Below are 26,117 nucleotides of genomic sequence, written 5' to 3' on the forward strand. Positions count from 1 at the left end.
CACCAGGGGTCTTCCTGGTTTTCTGTTGTTATAAAGATGCTATATCAAATGACTTTGCTGACAGATCATTTTGCACATTTGCTGGTCTGGGAAGTGGTTAGGGCTATGCATATTTGCCATTCTTTTATTCATCTTTTCAGTATCATCCGTAGTTCAATGGGAACAAGAGGCTGTAAGTAAAGTGTGTCTCCCTCAGTCCCCACCCACCAGGTTCCTTTGGTGACACCCCCAGCAAACACCAGCCTGTGTGGAAACCAGAAACCCTCACCAAAACGTTAAGTCAAATGAGAAGAAAACCTCCTCTTTGTAGGTGTTAAGAGTATCTTTTTTTTTTTTTTAGCTGCCCTAAATGTCCCGGCAGCCAAGGGAAACATGGCCCAAGAGGAGGACAGTCACTGACTCCCTACACCTCTGTGGCCCCAGGCCTTCCACCTCACCAGCAGATGCATCTTAAAAACCAGAGTCCTTGACTGTTAGGTTTGAAAGTATTTCAAAGGAGATATTCAGAAGTTGCATCAGTCGAGTGAGATGTGTGGCTGGTGTAAACTTCCATAAGAGACTGGGGTCAAACGGCCAAGTTATCGGCACCGAAGAGTGGTCCTCTCTTGGTGTGAGGTTACTGGAGAAGGCTCCTCCTCTATGGGAGGAGGACACTGAAGTGAGACGGGGCAGATGCTGATAAAGGAAGACTGTTGGCAACTGCTGAGGCAGGTGACAAGTCTTTCTGCTGAATCTTGATAAGCAGTGTCCCACCCCCAGCACCCATCAGCAAGTGCAGCCATTTTAAACAGGCTCCTGTCCACCCAGCATCAGTGACAGGTTCCCCGTCAAGGCCCTCCTGGGGCCTCACCCACATGACCCCGGCTTCTTGCTGAGCTGGAACAGTGAGGAGCAAAGCCATGGCGAGGTGGCTCAGAAGACACTGACAACTTCACAACAGTCTGCATCTGAACATTTCTTTCACCGGGTAAGACAAGAGGGTTTTGAGTCCAACATTTCCGTTAGCCAAAAATAAGTTGTTCTGCCTCAGAAGGGCAAAAATCGAGTCACCCGCATATACACATCATCATTAATAGCTCTTTATTTAAACATCTCAAGGGTTCCCAACCTCATTTAAAATAAAAAAAGACCCCAACCCCATTTAGAAATAAAAACTGAATAAAAGCACGTAAAGGCCCCGTAATTAGTATCCCAGTTCACAACAGAGTACTTACTCTGAAAAGTTATATTCACCTTTTATTACAAAGGCACAGAAGTCATCTGAGGTCCAGATAACAACCCCACTGCACATCCTCTCCACACTGCCCATGTGCAACTCAACACTGCTAGGAAGCCAAGGGACGTCCCCAAGACTTTATAAGGAGCTATAAATTCTTCCTATAAATAACTTAAGAGATTGGACCTTAAGACCAATATAGGTCTAAGAAAAGGGACCAGACATTCTACAGGGGCAACTTTCTTGAGAGGAGGATGGCTTAAAGGTGAAAGCCTGTCACCATGACAGACAAGCAACTAGGAGGGGAGCTAAAAGACACTTTCTCACGAGCTCCACCCAGAAGCAGTACCAATCCTCCCAGACTGCTCCATCGATCTTTCCATCAGTTTTCAGTTTTAAAAAATATATACTTTACAGCTCAGAAGACATTCTTAATTTAGTTTGTCACCAAGGGCCAACGGAGACCGGCCCTTGATGATATACGCATCATCATTAATAGCTTATCGTGGTGGATCGTGCGCTGTGGGGTGTCCTCATCGGGGTGGATCGGGTGCTGTGGGGTCACAGCCAGGGGTGGCATCCGGAAGGCCTGCCTCCTCTGCTCTCAACTCCTCACCCAGCCCATCCTCCGGCAGTTCAGTGGTGGCTGTGCTGTCTTCAGTGAGAGCAACCCCCTCTTTCTTCTTTTCTCCAGACACCTCCAGCCCCATCATCCTGAGGTAATGGAGTCGTTCATTCTTGGGCACGAAAGTTCGAATGGAGGCCTTTCCCCGCCAGCCACACAGCACAATGGGGCACTGCAGGGCATCTGGATTCCTACAGAAGAAGACAGCTGCATGTTACATCAGCTGTGTTCATAACTGCATCCAAAGAGACGTTAGCATGCACACTACACCCTCAAGGTGCTGGAAGGACATTGTGTCTGGTACTATGGCAGGTCTTCTTGAAGAAGGATCTGGAGATCACTTCCTCCTCCTCATCCTGAAGCAGCTCACCTAAGCAGGCAATGGGATGGCCCCACCTCTGCAGGCTGCATGCTAGCTCTGTGCTGGAGATCTACCCGCCCCCCGCCCCCCCCCGCCTTGAACACACTCCCCCAGGGGCAGCACACTGTGGTGAGGAAGAGGCCTCTCCCCTGGAGCCCTCCTGCCCACCTCATGGTGGAGTCAGTGAACAAGCTTTGGGCCTCAGAGGCTGAGTGACTCAGGAGTGGCAGAACCCAGCCAGGGACCATGGTGCATGTTCTTTCCCACTCCAAGCTTCACGTGACGTGGTCTCTGGTGAGCACATCATGACCTGAGCCCCATGGCACACTGCACAGTTCTGTTGTGTTACCACCTCCCCAGGCCTGCTAGTCCCACCTCGCAGTCCCCACTCTTGCCACTGGGCACCTTGCCCCCTCCCTCCTTGACCCAGACAACTGCCCCCCAGCCAGGGTTGTAGGCATCCACGGGGTAGGCTCCCAAAGGCCATGTTTAAACACAGGCTGAGGAGGGGATGCAGAGGGCTTTGACTGAATTTTTAAAACAAATAGGTGAGGAGAAGGACCCAAACAGGAAGCGGGGAACCACTAAAAAGAGTAAGAACCACATCAACCCCTTCCCATTTTTCCTGGTATAAAGCACAGACAGTAAGTTGACAAAAATCAAGAAAAATGCAAAAAATTCCCAACCCCCCATCTTCTTAACCACAAAAACAAGCAAACAAACAAAACCTAATAATTTCTGAAGCTGTCATTTACCTGTGTGGAAACTAGTATTTATGTGTGGAAAGTGTATCGGCATCTTAGAATACCCCAATGTTTTCCAATCAGAGCCAGATGTCACTGCTATTTTTTTAAAAAAACTTTTCTGGGTCTTGATTCAAACTTTAAGAAAACTGCCTCATTCAAAATATGCTGGTGGGCCATGCTCTGTTTCCCCGGCTTGCCTATGAGCACACCTAACAGTCCTCCTTTTTACATCTTCTCCCAAGCCCACAAAACCCTTCCCATTACACACAGCAGACCACTAGCTGCCCACATCAGCGCTGCACTCCTCTGCCCCTTCCCCAACTGTCCGTAGCACCCATCCACCCAGTGCCACCAGGTTATCACAGACCACCTTGGCAAATTGCAGGGACACCCGATGTGACTCTGGCACCTACATGTCCTCACTTGTGGCTTTGCTCCTGCCTCCCTGAGCACTCCCATCTTCACTGACTACTCTCCTAAAAACCCAGCTCCTCTAAAGCCTAAGTTATCTCACCAAGTGCCAGGACTCGGAAGAGAGCTGTACGCTCATGAGACCTGGCCTTCTTTCCCCTTGATTCTAAAACCTCTACCCAGGAGCCTGCCCTAAAGTCCATTTCCATGTCCATTCAAGCACCTCAAAATGAGTGTTAAGTGCACCCCTTGTTCCCAGTCCTGGAGACGACACATGCTCAGCTGTGATCTCCACGTGCTCCTGCCCTTTCACTGCCCGCACTCTACCCACCTCACATCCGGCAGGGCCACCTGCAGTACTCCTGGCATCTAATCCCCAGTCACCTGCCTCTGCCACCCAGCTCATCTGTTTTTCACCCACTCTACAGTCTCCCCTTCTACTCCTAACTCCCACATCAAGACCTCCTTTTCCCCACAGAGCACACACCAGACAGTAGTCAGTCTGACACCTGGGAACACAAGGCACCTCAGATCCTGCAAGGGGCTCAGGTCTTGGCTGTATATCCATCCTCTCTACCCCTCCCTCCTTGTGGCTGAGCCCCAACCACACAGCTCTCCAGTCTGCTCCTGCCTCACATCTGGGCTTTAAAGGTTTCTCCTTGCCCAACTCACAGAAAACTACACAATGGCCCTACACAGCCACTCCCCAAATCAACTCAGCCCTGGGCCCCACCGTATTCCTTCTCTTGGAAGTGGTCCTCTATTTTACAAAGAAGCAGTGTTAGAGGTGAGGCTGAGATGCTACCACTTAGGAGGAAGCCACCTAACTCTTCACCCCGTTTCCTCATCTGGCAGCTGCCGCCGATACTAGGACCTATGCCTCCAGGGATCCCTGTGAGGCTCCAGGGTGAGCAGGTACAAGCACTGGATAACCTAGAAGTGAGCAACAGCAGGGCTCAGCCTGTCTTAACCAGCCTTGGAACCACGCCTGAGTGTGATGGGGACCACACCCAGCTGAACCAACAACCTGACCTCACTGTGCAACACTCCAGTTTTCCACATAAGTCAGAAGTCAAATCAATTCCTAATGCCTGGAAAGTGTTACGTATTTTGTTCTCCACAAACATGAACATATCACACCTGCCTCCCAGCCGACTATCCTACAAAGAAGTATCCTCATGGTAATCTACAAAGACAGTATTTCAGTTCTGAGGTTTTCATAGTCTTACCTTCGGTGTAACATTCTTAAAAGGCTTTCAAGGGGCCCGAGGTTCCCACCACCCCTCAAGGTTTCCCTCGCCCGAGAGAACGAAGCACAACCAATGGCAATGGGGTGCGCTGACTTACGCAGAATCCGGCTCATACTTCAGCACGACACTTCCTTTTGCTGGAAGAGAAAGAGACCTAAGTTTGCCAAGTGCCTGAGTCAGTGGACACAACTGATTGTGCTTCTACATTATGCTGTTTTGAGGAAATAGCAAATAATCCTCTCTTGACTAAGAATCTAGATGGAGTGGATGGGGTTGGGGCTCAGTGGTAGCGCACTTGCCTGGCATGTGTGAGGCACTGGGTTTGATTCTCAGCACCACATAAAAAATAAAGGTCTATCACCAATCAAAAAAAAAAAAAAAAGAATCTAAATGGGATCCTATGTGCATGTATAATTACATGGCCAATGTAATTCTAATTCATGTCCAACCAGAAGAATGAGAAGTTATACTCCATATAGTATAATGTCAAAATGCATTCTACTATCATGTATGACTAATTAAAGCAAAATATTTATCGTCTTTAAAAAAAGGAATCTGGGTGGAGAAGCCCTTCTGAATATATACAGCTGCGCTGAGAACACAGCAAGGACAAGGGGACAGAGGCCCAAGGAAAACAGAATTAGAAGACCTTGCCAAAATTATTTTTATGCCTTGGAGAAAATGCCCCAAGAAGGACCTGAAGTGGAAGTTTATGAAATATAAAAGGAAAATGTAACCAAAAACCTATCCTGGTGGGTTAGCAGAGCAATGGCCTGCTGGCCAGATGGCAGTATTTTGCTTTAACAAGGTTGGCAAAGATACCAGGTGAACCAGATACCCCATTAGCTGGTCCTATGTGCCTTACAACACAGGTGAACTCCAGTACCAGAGCCTGTCCCCCTGGCTACCTGCTGATGAGTGCTGGTTGGTGGCATGGCCCAGGACTCCTGCGCTCAGCAAGCTACCCCGAGGGCTTGCTCAAGAGGCCAGCCCCCAATGCCCACAGACTCCTGTGGGTTCTGGGCTGTACCAGGGGCTTGACCAGGGATAGGTAAACAGAACAGCACTCCTAAAGATGCCTTTGATCTTTAACATTTGGAGATGCCAGATTTCTCCAGAGCCCTGCGGAGACTGACATAGTCAGTAGAGAGTACTGCGATGCACAGCCCCCCAGTCTATGCTGATGATGGGTTCTAGGACCCCAGCAGAGACCAGAATGCCAGGACACTAAGGCCTCCATACAAAATAGCTCATAGTCTGCACAGAAACCACACACATCCTCCTACATCCTTTAAGCGAGCTCCAAATTACCTAGAACTCTTAACTGCTAAGTCAAAACTTTTGTTTTGATATCAGGGATTGAACCCAGAGGCATTTAACCACTGAGTCACATTCCCAGTCTTTTTTTAATGTTTTACTTAGAGGCAGGGCCTTGCTAAGTTTCTAAGGCTGGCTTTGAACTCGTGATCTTCACATATGACAAGTGAAAAGGTTTTGTATATCCATAACTGGATAAATCTGAGGATATAAGGCAGATATGGAGGCATAGTCTGAAATATGTGGTTGAGAAATATGCCAAAAAAGAAGGAACACCTGTATATATATATATATTTTTTTTCATTCTTATAGAGACAACCCAAGTTGTGCCTCTATGTCATCCAAATCACTTACTCAGGTCCTTGGCTTGACTGTATGTCTCATTGCTGAGTTTTCTAAAAAATGGATTTTCTTGAGTCAACAATGTCTTCACATCTTCCATTGATATCGTAATAATTCTTGAATTAATAAATGGATACAATGTATATATTCCCTGTGGGAAGAAAGATCACCATGATGCAATCCATGACATCATCACCTGCTCACAGACATGTGTGTGGCGTGCCCCACAGGAGGAAGCCCAAGCCCACCTGTACAAAGTCCCCTAGAGGAGCTTGACGACCGCCAAGGTCCAACAACAGGTGGTAAGCACAAGTCATTCAGACCCTGTTACCTGGCCAGAGCCCAACCTCATCCCCAAATGCTTTGCCTAGAATTACCTCCTGTGCCAACCGGAAGGCACAATCAAATTCTTCACCACTGTTATTTCGACACCAGACTTTTATCCCTGTGTTAATAACCTGTAAGAAAAAAATATATATTCATGAAACACACAAACAAAAATCAGGATAATCAAAACATTCCCTTCTACTATGAGGTGGTGAGCTGTATGTGAGCAGCTCCAGGGAGGGGAATGGGCCTCGCCACAATGGGTTTTCAAGAACCCACCAACAGCTGCAAATGGCCTGTGTCATTGGCTCATGACAAATGATTAGAGATTAAAACTGGATATTTTGGAAACGCAAGAATAGGTCAGCATGCATTCTGATGGCCATTAAAGCAAGGAACTGTCACAGCATGTAGTCTTCGACAACCTAGCAGAACCACCTGGAGAGGAGCGTGCACAAGGCAGATCAGGTCTTAACACTGCTATAAAAAATGTGTGACCTGTGAGACTCAAAAGCAGGAAAGGAAATGACAAAAGGTCTACAAATGGCCAATATAAGGAAAATGTACAACAGGACAAAGTACAAGGGCCCGCCTGAGCACTGCCAGAGCTTCCATGCCCTTACCCTCCCACCCAGAGGACCAGCTCCAGGAGGATACAGTAGGGATCCAGACTTGTGCCTGCCACCAGCTCAGAAATCACAGGCCAAGTGCAGGGGCCTCAGCCACTCTGCACATGGGCAGAGCAAGTGCCAAGATCTTGCACACCCTGAATCACAGTCACAAGCCTGCGCAGTTTTACCTTCATCCTCTCGCTGTTGTTCAGCAGCACATTCCTCAGCTCCTTAGAGACCATGTAGAGTTGCCTTTTCTTCCCTTCTGTAGTTCGAGTTAGCAAATTCATTCTTGGGAATGACGGATCCAAACCATAAAATTTCCTTTAACAAAATAAAATTGTTACATCTTACTCTCCCCAACAGCGTTCAGCTTCCACAACTGCAGTGTGGGTTAAGAGCATCCAAGCTCTGCTCCGGACTTCTGCTAAACTTATCTACCTTCACCTAGAACTGCCGGGCAGTACTTGAGGCACAAGGTCAGGGTCCTAAATTAACAAGGGCAGCTTCTCTCCTTCAAGTGCTACTCCAGTGACAGGGACATGAGACACCTGCACTACATAGGAGCCTCTCAAGAGATTTTTACAGATATGCAAAGGACCAGTTTTCCAAAAGGCAGTGGAGTGACCATCTAGTAAATGCTGCTGTACAGAGTGCACACGTGAGCAGGGGTGCATGTATCACATGAGCAAAAGAAGAATTAAACAGGCTGAATTAATCCTTACTCAATAGGTGGAAACAATGGGTCATCTTCAGGAATGAACACAAATGGATCCTCTTTAAATCCAAATAACTTCATTTTCTTTGACGGAGGAGGACTAAGAAGAAAATAAGGATGAGATAAATGAATGGGTACCCCGCACAGTAACCAAAAGCACATGGTTCCTTAGCTGAAGGCTGAAGGCAGAGGCAGAGGTGGAAGGCTTCTAGCTGCCCAATGGATCCCAGCAATCATGGTGCATGCCCACTAAACTAAGGCCTCTGTGTGCAATGTTCTTACACCCCACCTGTACAAAGTCCCCACAGGAAAGGCCCTGGGCCCAACAACTCCTTAGAAGACTGTAAAGGCACCAGATGATCAGGATCAAAGAATAACTCACCCACACACGCCATCTTTCTTATTTTCATTATTCTCTAAATTCTCGGGTGTTGTTATCTCTGAGTCACCAGTTCCTGTGACCAGCTGACTTTCTGGCTCTAAGGCATCCACAGGTTTCCCCTCTGTGGGAGTTGCAGTGCTCAACTGTGTGGCTTCTCTGGTCTCTAGAGATTTACCCTGTACCTGTTGTAGGGAATAAATGTGTTTTTATATAAAGATATGTAAACTTTTCACTGCTTCAAGAAAATAAAAGTTGTCAAGTTCACAAAATCAATCTGCTATAATCTTCCATAGCACTGTTAAAAAAAAAAGTTTTTCTAAAGTAGAGCTTTTGACCTGTCTGCTGTTATAAATGGAATTCAGAGGCAATATGCCCTCCGGGTTTTAAGCTGGTCTCCTAAGGAGCACACACTTCCTGATCCTCGGTAGGGCCCGCCAGGCCCGAAGTACCATTTCCTTCTCAATTATAAATGCTTCCTATGCATCAGCTCATGCAAGGCACAGTGAAGTACAGGATGAGTCAAACACAATTCCTGAACTACTAGGCAGGCGCAAAAAGATAAGCACATAAAGAAGGGAAGCAAGAGAGAGAGAGGTGAAGAGCTTCCAGGGCATCTGGAATTAGGTAGAGCACACACCTTAGGGTCCAAGAGACACCTGACAAGAAGCACATTGCCGATTTAGGGCAATAGTATAATTTAAATTTGGTTGGGTATCAACAAAACGTTTCACTTATACTAAACTCTTCTAGGGCTTGGGCATAGCTCAATGGGAGAGCACTTGCCTAGCAGGCACAAGGCCCTGGTTCAATCCTCAGCACTCAGGGAAAAAAAAAAAATTTAAAAAATATGTATCCTTTTGATCCTTGTGAAGTAAGTTTACAAATTAGGATACTTTTAGGCACACAAGTTTTATTTCCCCAGGGTCACAAAGCTATTAAGCAGAGGAGCCAACACTCGACTCAGGCCTGAGTCCAAGCTTTTAAAACAGCTCGGCACTGCCTCTCAGAGCACCTTCCATTTCAGCATGAAAAGCATGAAACCAACCCCGTGCCCTGGACAGAGCTGTCTGTCAAATCTTGAAAAGTGCCTTCTGTCTCTTGGCCCATCTCAGATGGCCTGTTCTCCACAGTGCTTCCTCTGTTCCACAACCTTTCACTACCTTAGAAATACAGATAGCTGGTATGAATTCCAGGAGGTGACTCCAAATAGATTCTAAGACCCCACCTCATCACCAGACAGCACACACTATGCTTGCCAGCAAAAACTACTGCTGAATTGAGTAAGGAACAGATGAAATGGCAGAAATGGAAGAGCAGTGTTAACATTTACCTGAGCCAGTAAATGTTTTAAAAAGCAAGACAGTAATCATGTCAGGCTAAATAAAGTCAAAGTCAAAACCCAAGTATGTGACAAAGACATGAAGGCAGCCCTTAATGCAAGTAAATCTAAACCATGAACTTGAGCAGGCTTCGAGCCTCAGCTGGGAAGTTTGAAAGCCACTAGCCAGTTGAGAATATACTGACCACGTAAAATATACTAGTGCAAGTCACATGAATCGTTACAACTAAAACATGCTACCAGGGCTGGCATGTAACTCAGTGGTAGAGCATGTGCTTAGCATGAGTCCTGGGTTTAATCCTATCAACAAACAAGCAAATAACAAATTATGTGTTATTGTTAAAACATAGTATGGAAGAATGAAAAGTTTTCTCAATAATAATTTCCTATACTGGTTACTCAAAATTAACATTTTAAATATACTGGGACAAATAAAATACATTAGTAAAATTAACTTTGACTTTTTAAAATGTGGCTATTAGAAAATAGATTACACATGTGGCTGGTGCATTTCTATTAGAAGCACAGCTCTAAGCATGCAGGGGCTCTACCTTGGAAATGGGAGCTGGGACACCCCAGCATTAAGATCCCAGACGAGGCTGAATCATAAAAGGTGCCCTGGAACACGTGCCCAGGAATATGGGGGCCCCTAGAGAAAACACTTCCTGTTTCTCCAAAGGCTAAGCATTGTCTGTCCTAATTTTCAAGCATGGGTCTTAAAGAAACACTCATTTTTACCCTGATTCCAAGGCCATATTCTATACATGGAAAGCTGACTTATGAGATAACTTGTAAAACAAAGATAGGAACAGCACATGTCAAATGGCACTACGGGTGGAGATGAGGGGGGTCGCCTTCTAACCCCACCTGCCTCCCAGCCTCCTTGTTAAGGGTACCAGAAGGCAATGAGGATTCTTACAAACAGGCGAGGCTGTGTCTCCAGGGCGGGATGAAGCCTCCACAACTCCTCACAGTCAGTGAGACGCCTTGTGGTGAAACAAGTGCCACAAACAGGCAGTGGGCTGGGGTGCTAGAGCAGAACCCAGAGGCTTCAGGTTTGGGACCATAAGGCAGCCTTCATGTTTTGTCTTTTCAACTGTTATTAAATACCTCCATTTAGGATGTAGAAGCAATGTGTTCCCCCCAAATAGCCTTTTCCACTATCTATCTCCAGGGAGAAACATCTGCTTTTTGGAAAACTCAAAATTGAAATGAATTCTCCTTGTGCAGGTTCAGACCCTCTTAACTCCAATGCCCCTGCCTCCCCCTAACCTCCCCTTTGCCTCTACACTTCTGGCACTGGACTCCTATTACGTTTTGTCCTAAATGTACAAAAAGATCAAATGTCCTATCATGCTTTTTGGAAAAAGCCCTTACCTTTGGTTGACGTTTATTCCATGGCATGGAAGATTTTTTCACTAATACTGCCACAAAGAACCCTCCAGTATTTTGATGATGTGGTAATATTCTAAGGCTAAAAAACACAGAAAATTCGAGTTTTATGATTGATTCAAAATTCGTTCTCTTTAGTATTAAAATAAAGATGATATAACAGAAAATTCATGTCTTAACTGCAAACACTCACAGCTCATCCTCGTAATGGCCAAAATGCAATCTTTAAGAGCACAGGAAGTTTCCAAGGGAAAACTTAACACTGCAGCTCAATCAATGCCACTATTTATAAATGCTCCATACCACAGCCAAGAGACACTAGGAACACCTTGCTAGCTGGAAAGTTCCTATGTGGGGATGGCCACACTTAGCCAGGCCTCACAGCAATATCACTGGCTTGCCTCCAACCCTCCTGCCAACCTCACGGCTCTCCAGGAGAGCACACCCCCTCTTCTCCAAGACCTGGAGCCCACACACCTACCACCGCTCCAAGTGCATCGCCTCTAACTTCTCCGGTTCCTTTGGTGGGAACATGGTAGGTCGAATCTGGGTATGCCTGCTATGGGGAACATCGGCCCAATCCGCAAACCACTGCCCATCCCTGGTCATAACCTGCAAGAGAGGGCAGCTTTCTAGACTAAAAGCACAACCAATGCTAAGAAAACCACAGGTGCAGGGAAATGCCCACCCCCCCACCTCACCCCACCAAGAGCAACTCAGTCTGTCCAAAGACTGGACATTTGCAAAGTCAGAAACAAAACCACCACCACAAAAGAACCATTTTCCACATAGGTTTCTTTTTATTTTTTAAAACAAGCCTGACTGTTTCTGACCTAAGACTGTAAAGTGAAATTATTTCACATTGAAAACAAAGCTTGAATTCCAGACCATCAAATAAAAGCAAAGCTGTACTTATGGAGATGATGACAAAGGTTTCTGTACAATAAATAAAGGCAAGAAAACTTTTCCACTGCCAGAGAAAGAAACACAGATAATACCATTTGTCATTAAGTGATTAACTGATACCAAACCACATAACAAGATGTAGGATTCTTCACATTACCCAAATATGGTCCTTGTAGCAGGATTACCTTCCACTGTGTAACGCCTGGCATCCACTTCAGCCCTGGCAATTCAGCAGACACATCAGCGAGTTCAAGAGCACCTTCACAGAAAGAAAAAAGTTTCCAAAAATGCAAGGCACATTATGCCCAGTGACAGAAGCCAGACACAAAAGATCATATGCCATTATGACTCCATTTATAGGTAATGTCCAGGAAAAGAAAATTCACTGACAAAGTAGATTAGCAGCAGCTATGGGCTGAGGTGGAGCAGGGAATGCATGTTAATGAGCATAAGGAACCTTTTGTGATAGCAAAGATGATCTAAAACTGGTGAGGAGTACTCAACTTGGTAAGCTTGCTGAAAATCATTTAACTGAACACTTAAAACAGATGCATACAGCTCAACAAAGTTGTGTATATGAAAGCAAGGCTAACCCCTCTGAGCAGCAACCAGTACCCAAAGCAGCTAAAATTCATAATTCCCTCTTCTTATAGCTACACACCAGTCAGATGACTGGGGTCTTCATGCTGTTATATCTAAAACACACCCCAGAGCCAAAGAGAAACTTTTAAAAATGAACTGTGGAAAAATTTTTAAACAGTTTTAGATTAAAATAAATTTTCTAAAATTGCCAGTCAGGACAGTCACCCCAATGTTAAAAATAAAGGGACAACTGTGAACACACACTCTGGCATTAAGTGTTTATAACAGTGACATTACAAGAATCTGTAATGTGGGCCCTTTTGGGAAACGATTTAAACCAGTTAGTAGGCACAGATCACCAGTGTAGATTTTCCAGCTTCACAGAAGAGAAAAACCCAATAAAGTAAAAGAATTCCCAAGGTGGACGTGTGTCAATGAGAAATGTTATGTAAGTACCTTACTGACCTTCGTCATTTCTGAACATTCTTCTGTTAAAGTTTAAAACACTCAATAATCACACAGGCACTAAAAAACCGCTTTCCTGAACTGAACCCTGTCCTGAGGCCCCGTGATGGACCTCAGGGTGACCTCCAGCCAGCAAGAAGGTTAGGAGCTGCCAACACTGACCCACTATTTGTAGTCTACATAGTACTGGCTGCCTTCTTCCAGCAAAAGCTTTGAGCACTGTCGGCTGGGGAACAGACACCTCCAGTCAGGACACCAGTGACCACTAAGATTGAAGCTCTGCTCTCAGAGGAAGCCCTATCTCTGTGCAGCGCCTCTGGCAGAGGATTAAGGCAAAGCACCCGAGTGTGGACTGAAAACAACCACACGCAACAATTACCATCAGACAGGTGCATGTGGGAAACTCATCTTCCCAATAAGAAACACCTATAGAACAGGACACTCAAGTGACCAACAGCAAGCTGCAACAAATCTGTTCAGACCTTTGCTAATAAGAAGAAAAACTCGGACTACATATCAGGTAAGTAAAAAAAATCACAGTATAAAATTTAATATACATAACCCAAACTCTTCAACATAGTAAAGATTAGAAGAAAATATTGCAAAAATCAATCAATTACTCTAAAAATTCACACGCAAACACATATCTGCCCCACCCCTTAAGAAACTCTCCAAACATAAAATGAACTGGGCCAACAGCACTGACTGCTCTCTGAAAAGTCCTCCAAGGAGGCATCCCTGCCCCACCACAATATCTGCCCCAGGACCCTGGAGAGCTAATGATTCTTAAATGTGGATGAAGGCACACACCCCTGGGTTTGCAGAAGAATGAAGCTGTGCCACAGAGAGAGACCTGTGGGAAGAGCCAAAACTGAAACTCTACTTTCAGAGAACACTCTCTCACCTGGGCTTCTCCTGCAAAGGCTGGTGCATTGGAAATGGATGATGTCAGAGCATGTGGTGCTCAGGTGAGAACCTGCCCCTCTAAAACAGCAGCTATGGAGCAGGCAGGTTGGTCCTGAGAGGGGACGATCTTATAAGACATGCGGACAGGAGTGCAACAACAAGTACTGCATGAATGTCACCACTGGGAGTGAAGCAGACTCGCTGTTGCAAGAGCTTTCTTCTCCTGTAATCAGGGGTCCTGGCTGTTGGTCTTAGCCATGAGCTTAAAGCAGAAAAAGGAATAACCGTAATGACCCGAAGTACTCAGGCAACAAGAGACTTTGCAGAAAACACCAAATAGTTTAAAAGAATCTACAAAAAATTTTACATCAAGAAGCACAGGATGGGGACACGACCACCCATTCCAAGTTGAGAAAACGTTCACAAAGAAACCAGAGAAAGTCATTTTTACACAAAGGCACTAGCAAAAGAAGCATTTGAGAACCCTCGCACAAAGAAACTAGCCCTCAGGTTTAAGGGGCAAACAGCAGCTAAGCACGCCACCAGGGAAAGCACGGTCCATCCTTTTCTTTCTCAGAGATCTGGGAACAGACCACGGCAAGGGACATGTGAGAGTTTGTGTTATCAGACAACCTAGACTCTCATTTTTCCAAGAGTCCTGGCTAAAGCAGGTGTAAATCCAAGCAGGTTAAGACTTCTGACACTTGACCTAAAATGCTTAGAAGTCTGATTCTATAATAGTGAAACTACTAATTATATTCCCCCCAATCCTTTTCACATACCTTCTGAAGCAAAGTACTACCCCAAACATGGTGTGACCATGCAAAAATCATGGTTCGGAAATCTTTTTCCAAGGACAATATATAAAAAAACAAAATAAACACGCCATATTAAATCCTAGTCTAAAGTGCACAATCAGACCAGCCACAGATGAGATGAACCCAACCAAATGAAAGCCAAGTAGTGGACGCTGCCTTAGAAACACACGCTTTGTCACTTATAGTTCCACTTGCTTCATACCTGGGAGTGTAGGAAACTGTTAGCTTTCTATTCTGAAAACATGACAAGTTTGAATCTTCTTACTATTTGGTATTAAGAAAATATGATGGGGAAAGTGAATGCAAAATGATGTCATTCTATAGAAAATAATATGGAGGGGTCCTCAGGAAAAATATCACCATTCAGCTGCAGACCTAAAAGAACTGAAGCCAGGGTCTCTAAGAGGTATTTATATACCATGTTCACAACATCCAAAAGGTGGAAGAAATCCAAGTATCCACCTGCAGACAAACAGGTAAACAAAATATGGTCCGTATATAAATTACTACTTGGCTTTAAAAAGGAATGAAGTTCTGACTACAACACAGATGAGCATTGGGTGCTCTGTTAGGTACAGAAGTCAGCTACAGAAAGACAAACATATGACTCTGTTTCTATGAGGTAGCCAGAGCAGAAAAACTGCCACAGACAGAAATCAGAATGGTGGCTGCTAGGGTGAGAGAGGGGCCATGCTAACGGGCCCAGAGTTGGCTTTGCAAGATGAAGAATTCTAGAGATAATGGTGGATATGGCCGCACAATAACGTGCACTTACAAATGGTGAATATGACAAACTTTATGTTCTGTGTATGTCACCACAATAAAATTTTTTAAAAAATAAATCAGTTTGGTTAGGATCTAACAATTTTCCAATTTACACAAAAATGAGAAAAGTTGCTTGTTCTGAAGTCCCATATTTCACAACATATGACAAATTCATTAAGGAAGTGTTTTAACTGAAACACGTCACTTTAGGAGTCATGGTTATAGGTTACAGATATAAACAAATGCCCAGGAAGAGATCTACAGAACATAAACCGTAGCAAAAAAACCAAAAAAACCTCAATTACGTACCTTCACTTTTCTCCAACAGAGAGGCTATGACTGCTTCATCCTCGATGGGGTTCAGCGAGCATGTTGAGTACACCATCCTCCCACCCTCTGCCAGCTGCTCAGCTCCTCGGGTGGCAATCCGTAGCTGTAAGCTAAAGGTTGACATCAGGTCACCATAAGACTGAATATACCCACAGGGCACAGATATTGTAAGCACACATTTATTATGTCAGTTATAGATTTTTACGACATAGTTATAATTTTAAAAAGGGGCTGGGGGTGAAGCTCAAGTGTACAGCACTTGCCTAGCATGCATGAGGCCCTGGGTTCCATCTGCAGCATCACAAAAAAATAAAAAAAATAAAAAAAGAAACCAAAAAGCAAACAATCCTCCCCTCCAAATAAAGAACTTTTTAAGTTTATCAGTATAAACTTACATGTGCTGTTTTTGTTGGTCAAAAAAAAAAAAGGGGGGCACCTATTTATGTTTTTTCTATTTTATTAACCTTTCCTACCATGTCAGTAAGCAAAGACAAAGCTAATACTGGAATTGAAAATAACAGGTGAATTTCACTATTAAAAAGCCTCCACATTTGAAGAAATATGTGCTTTTTCAATGTAGCAACTGTCCTTTCATTGACTCTTATCCAAATACTTGCTTCCATTTCACACACACACAAAATGCCAATAAGTATTTGGTAGAGAAACAAAACTACCTATTAAAGTCATTTGTGGTGAATTTTCATTAGATCATCCACAGTTCTGTTTAAAAATGTGTGATTTTTCATGTTAAAAGTACAATCTAAGCTGTTTAAAACAGGTATTTAAAAATCCCTATGTAGAACACCGAGTTATCATTTCAGTTTGAAATTAACTTTTTACTTAAGATTTTTTCCAAGTTAAGTATTTTTCTATTTCTAAAATGTCACAACATTAAGCAAATTAATAATTCAACATGAAAAAACAAAACAGAGAAAAAAGATGGGAAGACCACGAAGATGGAAAATGTCATTCAAGGAAAAACGCATGTTTGAAATGTTCTGGAAAAATGTTATAAAAATGTTCTTTAATACACGTGTATCTGAAACACACACAACTTTCAGCTAACCTTGAAAAGTTTTAAATAAGCCCAACTTCTGACACATAAGCAAACTCTCAAGAGGCAGCATCAAATCTCACTTGCCAAAGCTGAACTCTACTCAAGTCCTGGGTGCTCAGCCACATCATTTCACATGTCACTGAGGGCAACTAGGTACCAGCTTACTAACCCATGCAGCTGCAAGCTGTTTAAGGTGGTCCACTTCTTCCAAACATCAATGTTTTTCCTCATAGTGCCATCTCCGCTGGAAAGAAGATATTTAAGAGCTTGATACTGCACAGATTAATCAATGACTGAAGTGTAATGGCATGTATAATCAAGAGGGTTAACACAACAGGCATTACTACGAAAACCAATTAGAAAACAATCTGCGTTCTTATCAGCACAACCAACTTTCCATGTCTGTTTTAGGGACACTCTAAAAGCATTATACTTCAATTTTTAATCCAAAAAGGAAGTAACAGACTAGAACAAGAAACCTCATTCAACTCCTAGAGCAATTCCCTTGCTTCCATCTGGGAGAAATACAGGTTGGATAACCCTTAAATGAAAAGCTTAGAACCAGAAGTATTCGGGATTTGTTTGGACTTTTAAATATGGGCTTTCTGCCCTCTTAATAACATACCTACCTACAAGGGACATCACACAGAACCCGGTCATAGAAGAGAACCTCTTTCCTTCCATCCACATCTATGGTGAGTCTAGGTATGCTGGATGCGTCATGGTTGACCACCATGATGCAGGGACTGCTCAACCTTTTGGCTTGATGAACAAGCAGATAGCAGCGTTTGTTGTCCACATCATTAGCAATCACAAATCCCTCTGCGAACATAAAATTGCAGTTGTCAGGTGAGATACAGCAGAAGTTGAATTATTCACTGAAACACACTGTTGGCAAGCGAGAGGCAGTGATGTGTCAACCTAAGACCTGAGGTCAAGACTTTCTAACAGCATTTAAGGGGTCCCAAAAAAGAAGCCAAGTGGTTCTGCATGGATTTTATGGACCCATGAAATTTCAAACTCTCAAGATTAATTTGTTCAAAAATTATTCTCTTTGTACCAATTACTATGCCAACAATGTCTTTTCTGTGATAAGCAACTATTAATTACAAAGGAAGATGAGGAGAGAAGTAAAGGAACCACCCATCAGGGGTTAAAATATTGCACAGGGCTTTGATAGATGGACGAATGGGCTCCTGGAGTAGGGTATTAACATTTGAATGCATAAACTGTCCTGAGGCACCCAACTGGTCAACCAAGCTAAGAAACACTGCCTGGAAGTTTATTGCAAGCTGCCTCCGCTCATATCTGATTCCTCTCATGCCTCCAGCAAAAGGACAAATATGCTCAATAACATTTATCATCAGGATCATTGTTTAAAATATGAAATGCAAAACATCAATAATACAAAGAGGAGAAACTGCTCCTACCGGTACAACCAAGGCTCTTTATGACTGATTTGGAGAAAACAAAATCAGTGAAGTAAATAAGACTTCTTAACAAAAAACCTCTGAACAATATAAGAAGGCTTAAGAAAACACCATATATATGCAGTAAACCAAACTGGAGCAGTTGTCTCAAAAGGACGGAGCCAGAGACTAAGGTGGCTTAACAAGCTCTATGGAAAGTATTCTGTCTCGTGCTTCTTTAAAGAACCCTGGTAAAGGGGTACTAGCGCTACTCTGATACCAGCTTCCACTTCTCGAGCACTCCTCAGTCTTACAGTACTCCTGCAAGGTGAGCCCTGACATTCAGTTTCAAATGTGATGTCTAAAACTGCCACACAACTTGCCAATAAAAAGTGGAGTATCTGTACCTAGAGAGCCTGGCAGCAGCTCTGACCACACCTCACAGCCACCCACATGACATGAGTCAACAGACAACGGGGGAATGGTACCACTGAAATTTCAAACGACATAGGCCTAACCAAAGACACTATTGCTCTTAAAGAAAACTCATACAATCCTAAAAAAAAGGACCCTCCAAATCATGAATGTGTGGGATTGCGAACTCTTGAGGACACTGTTCAAAAATGCTCAGCTCCACCTTCGCTTAATAGAAAACTCATCTGTGTGTCCGAAAGATTTCAAGGCCCAGCAAGCAGGCAATGCTAGGTCTCTTCCTCAGCTATGAACCAAGATAGCTCCTACCCCTTCTAAACAAGCCCAGGGAGTACCTGGAAAGGGAACACTCATGTCAGCATGCAGCATTTCAATCAACTGCGTGGTCTTTGATCCAGGTGCTGCACACATATCTAAGATCTGTTGAAAAGCAAGAAAATTATGGTTGATTTCAAAAAAATCAAATATTTTACATTAAATTTAAAACAAATTTCGTTATTCTAGTATTTTGATTTCTAATTCAAGAATACACTTTTTTAATGGAATGAATCTACAGCATATCCTATGTTACTTATAGAAATCCCATAATAGCTAATGCCTGACTACCATCCCCCCACCAATTCCAGACAGGAACAGAATGGCACCAGAAACCAACGAAAGCAATTAATTAAAGATGAACAGCAAGAATCACTAGAGCACAATGCTACAGTAGAGAACACCCTAGACTCAAACCTCAGCCCAATCACTTGTCTCTGTAACCCTGGGCCAGACTACTTGGTTTCTTCCTCCTTTCTTTGCTTCATCTGGGAAAACAGATAGTGACGGCATCTTCCTTCACAGGATTGTGTGGGTGATAAAAGGAATTAATTAATTAATTTATTTATTTTTTTTTTTTTTTTTTTAAAGAGAGAGAGAGAGAGAGAGAGAGAGAGAGAGAGAGAGAGAGAGAGAATGAGAACATTTTAACATTTATTTTCTAGTTCTCGGCGGACACAACATCTTTGTATGTGGTGCTGAGGATCGAACCCGGGCCGCACGCATGCCAAGCGAGCACGCTACCGCTTGAGCCACATCCCCAGCCCCAAAGGAATTAATTTATACCAAGAGTACTGGACAATGTTTGGCATATGAGCTCACTGTGATTTTCAATGTGACCTGACTAATCAAGATCACTGAAGATAATCTGTATAGTAAATAAAGGGGTACTAGCGCTACTCTGATACTAGCTTCTACTTCTCGAGCATTCCTCAGTCTTACAGTACTTACTAAATTTTTAAAAGGGGGAAAACAGTTATCTGACTTGTGCAAATTAAATAGGACTTAAAAGTATAAAAAACCTAAAATACATGCCATTCTCTCGTATCCAAGTGGAAAAAAAAAATAGGATTACATATTTTCAACAAAACAAACAGGCATGACAACGCGATGAGCTACTGGCCCCATCTGTTCAGGTACATACCTTATGATGTGGCTGAACATTAAGCAGCAGCGGTGGGATCATGCTGACGGCTTCCTGTCGGCTGATGTTTCCCTTGAGGGAGAAAAATCAGCAACCATGATAAAAATGGCAAGAGTTTTAACACTGGGCATTGTATCAAATGCAACAGGAAAAGATCATGCAATTTTACACAGAAAAGAAATTACACCATTACACAGGATATTAAATGAGAACAGATTTTTATACTTGTAGATAAGTTGCTACTGATGGCTAATTAAGAATGAATATTAGAAATTCAGGTGTAATACTAAATTTTATTACAGCCCAACTCCTCTTCTTCAGAAAGCACAAGGGGGTTGGCTGAGCAGCTCTCAAAGGTGGACCTGCTATGCAATACTGCAAGCACCGACTTTGCACAGGACAGAACATTCTGTCAGGCAAGTCTTCCTTCTTGACTAAAGTCTAACCTCTATTTTTTGATCCTGCTATTTTCAGTAACCATCCATGTCAATTTTCTATTCCTCACAACTGCCTTTCAAAGTCACTGCTCTCCTCTTCATTCTTTGGACAACTGATATCCAAAACTCCTCACTAACTGCAGTCCTCACACCTTCTCAAGGGGGCATGTGACAGGTGGATGATGTTCAGATACAGTCCTGCTGCTTGTAGGTCAGCACTGCCTCCACCACAGACGAACAGCCTGGAAGATCTGCCAGCTGCAGGCGGCGCCTGCTGCACACGACTCCTGCCTCTGTGCCTGGACTACAGGCCAGCAGCCACCACTCACCTTCCACCCAGGAATCCATCAGTCAGAGCCTACTCTTAGCTTGTACCTGTAGCTTTCACCTCCTGGTTTATGACCAGCAGTGAGTCTGTGGAGACTCTCTGAATCTTGATTTACTCACTAGACACACTGATGCCAAGCTTTTGGGTTACTCTGGAGTTCTGATAAGTCTGCCTTCTGTTTCTATCCAAGTTTTCAAATAAAGCATTAAGTAGAATGGGGACATCAGGCCCTTGACTACAGACATCCAGCACTTAGTCACCTGAATCACAAACACCCTGAAGAGGTTCTGCAGCCAGCTCTGAGTATCCTAGAGGGTACCAATGTTTATTTTGAGAGCTCTCATCACACTGGCTCCTGATCAGAACACTCAACAGGATCCTTACCAGTTGCCACGCTGACTTCCCATCTCCTCCACCTCCCAGAGCTGCCAAAACCTGGCAGTTCAAAACTTACCCCATGTAACACAGTGATCCCGACAAAGCTTCTGCTCTATTCACCTGTTCAGTGCACACCTGAACAGTGTACAACTGTTTCATAACAGTTTTGCTTATCCTTACTGGATTTACCCTCTAGATTAAAAGCTGATGAAGGGGGCTGGGGATGTGGCTCAAGCGGTAGCGCGCTCGCCTGGCATGCGTGCGGCCCGGGTTCGATCCTCAGCACCACATACAAACAAAGATGTTGTGCCAGCCGAAAACTAAAAAAAATAAATATTTAAAAAATTCTCTCTCTCTCTCTTAAAAAAAAAAAAAAGCTGATGAAGGTGTATGTAGCAGCACTTAGTCTTCGTTAATATTCAGGAAGGAATACTCGGGAGGAAAAGCCAGGCAAACGTAAGTCCAGTTTAACAGTGTACAGAAAGGTCACATTAGTAGAAAATGGCTAAGAATCAAGTAGAAGTAAGAACTGAACGAGGTGACTGGCATCCCAATTGTTTAAGGCTTCAGGGAAGAGACTTGGAAAGCACAACATTTCCATAAGCTCATAGTGAAAAAGAAAGAAACATAACCTGGTGATGCACGCACGCTGACCTGGTCAAAAAGAAGTAGACTGGAAAAGAGGAAACCTGGGCCCTGACTTTACATGCGAAACTAAGAAATTTCAAACCAATAAAAAGGAAATAGCAAAGTTTATGCCAACTATACGGGTACTCATTTAACTACTGCATGAGGGAAAACTATTCTATTGGGGGAAGTTGATTCTTAAGAAAATCAGTCATTAAGTGAACTGAGTTGAAGGAAATGTGCAGCAGCAAAAAAACTGAGAAGAACATCTCTTGAGAACCAAAGATATACCCAGGTGTTTATACTTTCTGGCAAAGGTTTAGGAGCTCTGTGTGGGAAGAGACAATAGAGATGATTAACACTGAGATCAAGTCTTACTTTTTAACAAAAAACAGGTTTTTTTTAAAAAAATCCTTTTGTCACACATTTGTCAGATGTGATGGTACACACGTGTAATCCCAGGAATTCGAGAGGCTGAGGCAAAAGGATCACTAGTTCAAAGCCAGCCTCAGCAACTTCGCAAGACCCTGTTTCAAAATTAAAAACATAAAAAGGGCTGGGGATGTGGCTGAGTGTTTACGCATCCCTGGATTCAATTCCTGGTACAAAAAATAAAATAAACCCTATACTCTACTAATATGGCCCCCAAAACCTATTATTTTACGTCTACAACAGGAAAGTAGAAGGTGCTGGGAGTGGATTAAGCAGTGGTCTCATATGTGATACTACCTTTGTCCAAGTTGTACAAATCCACAAGAGGAGGCAATAGATCAAAATGACACCTTTGACTCACATCCTTACTAAATTTCATAATCAACAAAATCCACGTTAGGGGAAACGTCAGAAACCAAAGCTGGGCACACACTTATGGGTGTCCTTACAGTGCTCACTATCTACCCATGGCTCCCAGTGACAAGCACAATACAAATCTGACCATGATACATTTCTGCACTGAATGCTTTAAGGAAACCAACAATCCAGAGAGACCTACTTACAGATTCGGTTTCGCTAACCAGGAACTGATGAAACCTTTCCAACTGTGGAGATTTTCTCAAGATTTTCCGACTTAAATTTGTGTGCCAGGCAAGTTCTTCAGGATACCTGAATGAAAAGAAAGTAAACAGCTGTGGACTACATACTGACGTGCTTTCCTGACAACCGCTTTCTTCTACAGACCACAGGCCAAAGGACGCTCCCCGTTGGTTTTACTTGCTCATTCACATCCATCTGCTCTCTCAAATGCACTTGGGAACACTCACTAATGTCATTGGGCATGAGGAGTGTTTAAGGAGACCACAGCCCTGTAAGAAAGTGGTGCACTGTGGGTGGTGTGAGAAACATGTGTATGTTACTATAAAATTACAATGATAAAGACGAACTCATGGAGCCTTTTCCATTCCTGCTCCTCATAGTTGTGAGTTAACGACAGTAAGGAGGTTGGCAGGAAGAAGGCAAAAGGAGGATGAATTTCCTAAAGGAGTACAGGTAACAACAGAATTAAGACACAATACAACAGGTCTGGTCTGACAGACTGCTGAATGTTTGACATACGTTAAGCTTTTTTTTTTTTTTTTTCCAGTATGGAGAATTAAATACAGGGCTTTGTCTATGCTAGGTAAATTCTCTACCTCTGAGCTACATCCCCAGCCCTGATTAGGTCTTTTTAAAAATATGATTTTCTTTTCAATTTTTTAAAAATTTGTTTTAGTTAGTTATACATGACAGTAGAAGGCATTTATGTACTTTGACGTATTGTACACAGATGGGATATAATGTCTCACTTTTCTGAGTGTACATGTTGTAGAATCATATTGGTCATGAAGTCACATATACACATAAAGTAAATAACATAATGCTTCATTCTACTATCATTCCTACCCCCACATTCCCTTCCCTCCCCTCATTTCCCTCCATCTAATCTAAGGTAATGCTATTCTTCTCTAGTGTCCCCCACATTATTGTAAATTAGCATCCGCATATTAGAGAAAACATTTGGCCTNAGCTGAAAAACATCTTTGTTTTCCACTGACATTAGTGACCACCAACAGCACAAAATCTGAGTCATCTACCTGCACTATACTCTTCAATTTTTAACTGAAAATCTGACTGAAATTTGTAACAAAAATAAAAAACATTGATTTTTGTATTGCAGAAATGTACTCTATGATGGTGATATTTCATTTTGATCTTGGCTGCACATATGTTTTAGTATGTGACCATTCCACATTCATTCAAAACGTATGTGCTATGCATATCTGTGTTACCAACACTGAAAATCCAAACGGCTAGAGAAAGAAAAGCAAGCAAAGCTAAACTCCATGACTAATGAAACCTGACGCCAGTATATGATTACTAAAGCCAGGCACAGTGGTACTTGCCAGTAATCCCAATAACTCGGGAGGAGGATCTAAAGTCTGAGGCCAGCCTCAACAATTTAGCAAGGGACCGAAGCAACTTAGTGAGACCCTGAGACTCAAAATAAAAAAAAATTAGAGGGCATGGGATGTGGCTCAATGGCAAAGTGCCTCCTCTGGGTTCAATCCCCAATACCAAACACCACCACCACCACCCCATTTCAATACTCAAAAGTCTCAAAAGTTGCCAGAAAACACTTGTTAAATTCATCCTCATGCAGCAATTACTTAAAATGTTTGTGGTTTTCTTGGTGGGAATTCTCAATATCTCAAACTCAACCTTAAATACAGAACAATCACAATCTGCTTTGACAACTTTTATAAGTTAACCCAGGGCTGGGCATCTCCAGATTGTTCAAGTATCCCAGACATTTCACAAGACAGGCTGTGTTGTGGGAACAGGGGATCCCCTTCACACAACTGAAACCAGAACAGGTAACCTAGAGACCCCCGCCCCGCCCCCCGCAAGTACAGAAGGCGCTGCACTGGCACTGGGAGAAAAAGTGCTGCAGACCAGCTCTGCAGGTAAAGTCTGGGCTGGGGCGCGACATGATCCACCACTTCTGTCAGACTGAGTCTGTCTTTTTTCTGAATGAATGTGGTGTAGCCACTCTGCAATAATTCTGAGGTGAGAAAACAAAGGCTGTAAATGGAAACAAGAGTGGTAACATCAAGGAAGAAAAGATACTGGACCTACTAAAACAAACGAAGTGAAGTTAGTGACCGAAACAGAAAACTGCAAGTCATTTGTGAACACGTGCATACCAATGTTTTGTGGTGAGAAGCGCTCTTTGAGGATGTCCACAAAGTCACTTTTCATGATAACAGCAAATGCACTGCCGAGAGATACATTCAGGGGACAAAAATTAAAATCTCAAAGAATTATCCAACATGACTAAACCTTGTGGTACTTACCAACTTAGTGGCTGTGGAACTTCAACTTTCTGACCATCCACCTCCAGGTCTTCCAATTCCTTGAAATACTTGTTCTTCAAGCAATGGAGAATTTCTTTTGCATGGCTATTAAAAAACAAGCAAGCTTCATACACTGCAGTCTTTAATACTTCATGTGTTTTAAAACTGAAACCAACTGCATGGAGAGAAGATGTTCCTCAGCCATTGCCTTTACACCACATTCCTTAAAAATTTATGAACAATATTTATGAATCACTAAATGCCTTCCTTGCATTTATTACTTGCGGCTCATTTTTACTTGCATCTCATCTTAGAAAGCTCTTAACTACAGTGATTGGAAACAAACACCTAGCTATATCAGGCAAATTCAATGTCATATATTCTCTTGTTGCAAAGGCAGGATCCTCAGCTCACCAATTCCTCACCAAACCTTTCCCTCTGGCCACCAAATGCAATGCCTCCTTGACCTATACCTATTTCACTGACCCCTGAGCCCCTGGTCAATATTTCCTGAATGCAAACGGCCGGAAAGAGGCAGCTCTGCGGCCCTCCAACATTCCCCGGAGGAACCCCTGGGCCTGGACCTGCCAGCAGCCCTACCTCTTGTAGCCAGTAATTCTCAAAGTGGCCGGAAGGGGTTCCCGGAGTGCGCCCATGAACTGGTCCCACTCGCCCTCGGGCACGATCTTGAGCTCCTGGTAGTAGTGCTCGAACAGCTTGTTCTCCTTGACGATCTCGGGGTACCCGCCTTCCCAGCCCTGGGGAGCAAACGGGAGTCTAAGCAGGGCGCAAGGAGCCTCCCCTCGCCGGCGCCCGCGGGCCCGGGGGTCGGGAGGACCGGGCGGCGCCCGG

At 43.6% G+C, this 26,117-nt stretch overlaps 1 protein-coding gene across 1 annotated transcript; it reads right to left on the reverse strand.

The window, feature by feature from the left end:
• Positions 1–1,057: 1,057 nt before the first annotated feature.
• On the reverse strand, positions 1,058–26,113 carry Nsun2 (NOP2/Sun RNA methyltransferase 2; the record flags this gene model as incomplete). Its single annotated transcript, XM_015490392.1, has 18 exons — positions 1,058–2,032; positions 4,707–4,746; positions 6,281–6,419; positions 6,646–6,726; positions 7,395–7,530; positions 7,932–8,024; positions 8,307–8,488; positions 11,023–11,119; positions 11,519–11,649; positions 12,129–12,202; positions 15,789–15,919; positions 17,036–17,110; positions 17,496–17,688; positions 19,043–19,127; positions 20,167–20,238; positions 22,932–23,037; positions 25,266–25,370; positions 25,866–26,113. Coding segments are annotated over 18 exons (2,271 nt in total), but the record flags the coding sequence as incomplete, so codon positions are not given.
• Positions 26,114–26,117: the final 4 nt, after the last annotated feature.

Source organism: Marmota marmota, unplaced genomic scaffold (assembly GCF_001458135.2).
Source record: "Marmota marmota marmota unplaced genomic scaffold, marMar, whole genome shotgun sequence".
NCBI classification, from domain to species: domain Eukaryota; kingdom Metazoa; phylum Chordata; class Mammalia; order Rodentia; family Sciuridae; genus Marmota; species Marmota marmota.